We start from the raw sequence: 6,287 nt of genomic DNA, 5'->3' as shown, positions 1-6,287 counted from the left end.
ATCACAACAGAAAATGTTATTGCCTCACAGCACTCATTTTGCCATTGAAGAATGATTAACTACTTTCTCAAAGAATCTAAGCATGTGTGTATACAGACTCACACTGAATTTTTTCCATTACATAGCACAGTTTCATGCAGTTTTAGTTGTCTATAACTCCTGGCAAAATTAAAGTTTAAATTTAGCAATATGCCAGAGAACGGTGTGCAAGAAGAGTGAAAATGTCAGCTGTTATCAAAGCAAGCCATTAAACCACAAACAGATACTTACCTTTGTGACTACTCTGTATGTGATAAATGTTTCAATGGCTGTAATGTGGCTTTCAGGATCATCAACTGTAATGAAGAGATCTCTTAATTCTGGCCCATCTTCAAATTTATACTGGTTTATCATTGATGAGGGGGATATTGGCACTGAAGGACTGAATGAGTTTAACTCAGTCAGAGATGCATCCTACAGATAAGACATGAGGACATCCATATCAATAATCTTTGTATACAAACATGTCTCTGATGCTAAAATGGCAAGCTTTAAAATAATCTGATAGAATAGATAAAACTCAGAGCAAATAAAAAATTATGTGGTACATAGCAAATCTATTATCATTTTCAGTATTTGCTTTGGTGAGGATGTAAGAAATTAGATTTATTCTGAAATGGATGAAAGAAAAAAATACTACCATTTGAGAAGAATGTTATGCATAGCTAGAACTTGCCTATGAATAGTAAAATTAGTTATGAACCAAGCACCCATTAATTGTGTAGGGTACTTACCAGTTTTATTAAAATTGTTAGACGCCAGTTACTGAGGACTTATGATGTTTGAATTATCTCTAATTACCTGAACAGGATGGATAAAAAAATGATGATTTGAAAGACAAGGCAAAATCCAAATCAGAATTTTTACTGGAATTGGATATTTCTGTTTGTGTTTATTTTAAAATAAAATTTGAAACAGAAAACAATTAAAGGTACATAAATTAATCTTTTTTTTTTTTCTTAAGGAAAGCAGTAAGTAAGGATGCAGTACAAATTTGCTGCTTAATTTCTAAAAAAAAAAATAAATCAAACCGCTGAAGTGAAAAATCTCCTTTTGATACCACTGACTGTGATGGTTGTCACAAGGGTTCTTGGGTGAAGGAAGAGACGAGATCCTTGACTCCATTATCAGAAGGCTTGATTTATTATTTTATGATATATACATCTATTATACTATACTAAAAGGAAAAGCAGGAGAGCTTTTCAGAAGCTGCTGCTAAGCTAAGAATAGAAAAGTAAAGAATGAAAACAAAGGAGCTCTCTCCAACTCTGAGAGAATTCAGTCCTTGATTGGCCACTAACTAATCCACAGGAGACCAATCACAGATCCACCTGTTGCATTCCACAGCAGCAGACAATCTATTGTTTACATCTTGTTGCTGAAACTCTCAGCTTCAGAAGGAAAAATCCTGAAAGAGGATTTTTCATAAAAGAAATGTCTGTGACAACCGACCACTTCCACACAACTCAGTATGTCCCCATAGCAGCTGCTTCTGCTAGTACATTCAATGGTGCTCACTCAACTGCTGAGAAACAAGATGGAAATTGGAAATGGGCCAGAAATCTCATTTTCTTCCTTAGATGCAAGTCTAGGTGAGATCTCTAATCTAGAATCTTGAAGGATACAGTCACCATCAAAATAAATTAAATTCACTAACTTCATAAAAGAGCATGACAAATTAACAAATCATTAGAGATAATAGATAAATTGAAATAAATCATGGTATTTTAAATATCAAATACTGTATACTGCTTTTTTAATATATACAATACAAAAATTATCTTCATAACAAACTTTAATCTATTTCCTAGTTTTCTAAAAGGGCTGTTAGACTACACCGACTATGAGTAGCAAAGAGTTGCCCTCTCCAATGCCTTGTTAACTATGGAGGAAGGAGAACAGGGATGCAGTTAAAGAGAAAACTGCTCAAATGCCAGGACTGGAACAGTGCGAGTCCACACTAACTGGAGTCACAGCATCATCCCAAGGCTGATCTTACAGCAATGAATGGAACCTCACTTCAGTGCTGCTGAACTGTGTCAGAGTTGCTTTTTATCCTTTGAATTCAACTGGATCAAAACTTTCTAAACACCTTATCTTGTCCTTTTTCTTTGGATTTATCAATGTACTCCCACAAATATGGAAGAGACAATTACACCAGGAATTATGCCCAGAAAGTGCTTATGTACTAGCTCTCCTGCCCTCACTTAGATGCAGCTCTTTGAACAGGGAGACAAAAGCAACACAGAAGACCGACGACAACACTTTAAATATTACACAGTGGCTTCCTTGTACACCTGTCAGTCATTTTACTTTTTCTCAGTGTGTTTCTACACAACTTCTATACAGCCAGCACTATCCTGAGTTGTGCAGAATAAACAGAGCTGTTCCCAAAGCCTGCTGGCACTGGCTGCCCATGGTCTAGATGAAGAATGAGGACTGCTAGCTCAGAGCAGCCCATGCAATTCAAAGTGCTGAGGCAATGGGAAATTTCTACGGAAAGAAAAATGGATGCGAGCATGTAAGGGACTTGAATGGCCATATAATTTGAGGAGCAATGACTCTTCAAAGCCTAAATTGGATCAAGGTAAATGTGTTTCATATTTTCTCATTTTACATGGAGCATTAATGTCATAATGTTTCCTTCCTTCTTCTAGGTTGCTACTAAAAATTGCTGTATTCATGCAGGTATAAAAGTATATGTTTATGTGGAAGGCCTTATGAATATGTGATTTGAGAAACAGAATATGGGCAACAAAAATCCACAGAATAAGCAAGTCTGGTTTTGTTTAATACAGCTCTAGTATTCACATGCACAGGAATGAATACACCTGAGTTTTAAAGAAGCAGCTGTCTCTTTATTCTCATGATAGTTCATGTTTACTTCCAGTAATTCTTGAAGTTCATGTGACCTAAGCCTGATGTCATCACAGAAACACAGTTAAAAAAACTCATGATAATTTTCTATACAGCTGTAATTTTGTGGCTGGAGCTATGTTTTTGTGTGCATGCAGATGAGGCCAGGAGTTTTGTAGCACGGGAAAAACAGACAGCTCTCAGGTTGTGTAACCTTCTTCCTCCTCATCCATGCCATGAACATCAAGGCCCTGTCTCAGAAAATGTCCTTTCCCACACCTCCCCCATCCCCACCTACCTGCAGTACCCCCTCTCTTTCCAAGCCCCTTCCCTCCTGACAGAGCAATTGGCAGATCTGTGTGTGCCAGTCCACAAACAGGTTCATGCCTTTTGATTTACTGGCCAAGAGACCAAAGCAACAGAAAATCAATGAGCTCCTCACAGCATGAGGGCCTTTTTCTGTGTCTCCTTTCTCTAACACATCTCAGTCTCACATTTGATTGCAACTGGTCAGTAACACTCCAAATTACGCAAGGGAAGAAAACACTCCTGCAGCCAGAGCAGCCTCAAAACAGGCTACGCCCAGAGCTGAGACTGCAGCCCTTGGAGAACACACTGAGCCTGGGGGTTTGTCTAAACAATGCTCCCTCCCACGGCATAGGTCCTTGTCCCAAGGTTACCTCTGTGCTCCATCCATCCATCCATCCATCCATCCATCCATCCATCCATCCATCCATCCATCCATCCATCATCCTTCCCAGCAAGGATCCAGTTCTTGAGATAAAGGACATGGGGCAGAGTTTGTCTTATAAGTGAATAGCTTGGTTGTTGGAGCATTCTTCAAAGAGCAAAGAGATTTAGGAGGACTAATTTATAAGTGCATTTTTTGGCCAAGGCACTATTCTGTCTCAAATCCTTGATGCACTTGAAGAAAAATCTCGAAGAAAAATTCATTTCTATGCAATTCTGAAGTGGTATATACATGTTTTTCAGAAATATCATTAAGTTTTCTGTAATTATGAAATGCAGACAATCACTGTGAAACAGTTTGAAAGCAGAGGTGCTAAAGATTTTAAGTATTAACCAAACTGCTGACAGCTTTGTCAATGCTACATATCAGTTATCAAGGAAAGCAAAAGATAAGTGAATAGGTATTTGTGATACAGGCAGTACTCTATACTTTGAAGCTAAGGGAAGAAAGCAGGTTGAAAACATTCCATCTGTCTGACTCATAACTCAGCTCCCAGAATTTGTCTCTGCTGAAAAGAATTACAAACTTTTTCAGTGACAGTGGAAACTAGGATAAAGTGAAATGCATATCACATCATGAAATGCTTTATCAGAGCAGCTGAAGATGCTGGTCTGTAATATTTGAGATATGTCAGAGGATACCAGGTCAATGGTTTATAGCACTATTAGGTTAAGCGTCTATGGATTTTCATAAAATAAAAGCCCAGTGTTTACATTCTGAGTAATAACTCAGAGTATTGAGGTTGACAATTTTTAAGAATCTCATTTTTCACCATTTTGTTGTCTGGCACATTGCACTGCCTAGACTAAGAAAGATGAAGCTGACGAGAGTGGCAGGCAGTGAGCTCTGCACGGCTGCCTTGGTCTGCAAAGGCTACACCACTGCCTTACAGACACTGCATGAGGGATCCCATTAAGGTGCAATTTAAAACAAGGAAGTCCTGGAACACTCTGTTATGGAAAATTTGGTTTTACAAAAGTTTGTAAGCTACATTTAGCCTGTCAGATTTCTCTGAATATATGGAACATGAATAAATAGGGTGTAAAGCCCAACCAACGCCACAGATTTTCATCAGCTCAAAAGATCAGAACTCAAATTGCACTTGAAAACAAACCATGAATTTCTGGTTGATATATGCAACCACCACATGCAGGTATCCAAGCTTTGGACGGAAAGCTGTATTTTCATATAATATAACAAATTTTCTTGTTTGCAGGAATAACTTATCATGTAGCATGCATTAACAGTAGTTAAGATTTCATATAAGTAAAAAATATTTGGCATGAATCCGGGTAGAAATTTAAAGATCTCAATATTTGCCATAAAGCAGAAGTAACTTGTATCAACTCCACTTGTTTTTATTTCTTATTCCCAAGGAGAATTGCTCTTGATAAGGAAGCAGCATAAGCATCAATACACTGTGTTGATAAGCAGATACCCGTATGCAGAACTGCCTGAACTTCACTCGTAAAAGGAAATGGATGCAAAGTGAGCATCAACAACTAAAATGATATTTTAGCACTGTTTCTGCATGCAAGTTCAGTGAATAATTCATCTTTTTAAGTAAAATCAAGACTGGTGCTTTCCAAGAAAATATAATTCAGCTTGACCCTAGTTATGCTTCAGAAAAATACAGGTAACTTGGTGAAATTTAGCCTAATCTCTTGTATGCTACAGACTATTAAATCACCTAAGAGTCCCTTCTGGCCTTAAAAGCCATGAGTTTCAAGAATTCTATTATAGTTTAAATACACAGCAATACATACATAAATTCTATTACAGAGTTTAAATACATAGCTCCTAAGAAGGAAGTCCTTATCCCAATAGTAGTATTCATTCATACCACAACAGTGTTTCTCACCTACAGAAATATAAAAACCACACATTTACTGCCTGTGACAATCTGTCCTACTGAACAGAAATATATTGTCACTTTCTCAAATTGTAAATGTAACTGCTATTTCTCTCCCATGGCACACATCCTATCACATCAGTTTGCAAGTCTCAGACGGCAAACAATACCCTAGCCCCATACACATTTTCTCCACCCTAGTTCTGTGTATGCATTTATATTTTAGATGCTGCCTTGATAAGGCAAATACCATGGCATGCCCTCTTCTTTAACTACTGAGGAGACAGAGGTAAGTAAGTCTTGTCTTCACCTGTACTAAATCAGTACTAAATGAGAAAGGATACACGTGGAAGCCACACCCCCCCCTTCGCTGGTTTAATTAAAACCAGCACTATCAACCAGACGGGCACGCATCTACCGGGCTGGGTGCTCTCTGAAGGTGGACACTGATACATTGTCAGTTACGTTCATTTTATTCCCTTCATCAAAATTCAGGTATTATCTTCTCAAATCTCCCATGTGAAGGTGTGAGACTTCATCTTTTAAAATAAAACTCAAACTGAAACTTCGAAACACTAATTTACACTCAAACACAAGTGCAATTACTAAACACGATTGTTTATTGTATTTACAGATACGTATATGGCACCTGACGAGCATAAGTGATGGTAAGAGTACACACAGCGAGTCCAGATTAGATGGCACATGTAAGGTAAGCGCAGTCATGACTCGCACTGCTGGTCCGAAGCAGCGACTCCGCGTTTCGTGCTGGGGAAGTCACCCGGGACC

General features: G+C 38.1%; 1 protein-coding gene across 1 annotated transcript in view; it reads right to left on the bottom strand.

Annotated features, from left to right (window-relative positions):
• The window catches only part of SNX7 (sorting nexin 7), a 21,897-nt gene extending 21,448 nt beyond the window's left edge, over positions 1 to 449 (bottom strand). Inside the window, exon 1 of the mRNA XM_031057855.1 lies at positions 271 to 449. Coding sequence (XP_030913715.1) covers positions 271 to 393 — 123 coding nt within the window. The 5' untranslated portion in view covers positions 394 to 449. The remainder of the gene's footprint in view (positions 1 to 270) is intronic.
• Between the last annotated feature and the right edge of the window lie 5,838 nt (positions 450 to 6,287).

The sequence above is a fragment of the Geospiza fortis genome, unplaced genomic scaffold, assembly GCF_000277835.1.
Source record: "Geospiza fortis unplaced genomic scaffold, GeoFor_1.0 scaffold403, whole genome shotgun sequence".
Classification (NCBI taxonomy): Eukaryota; Metazoa; Chordata; class Aves; order Passeriformes; family Thraupidae; genus Geospiza; species Geospiza fortis.
This window is presented reverse-complemented; position numbering and strand designations above follow the sequence as displayed.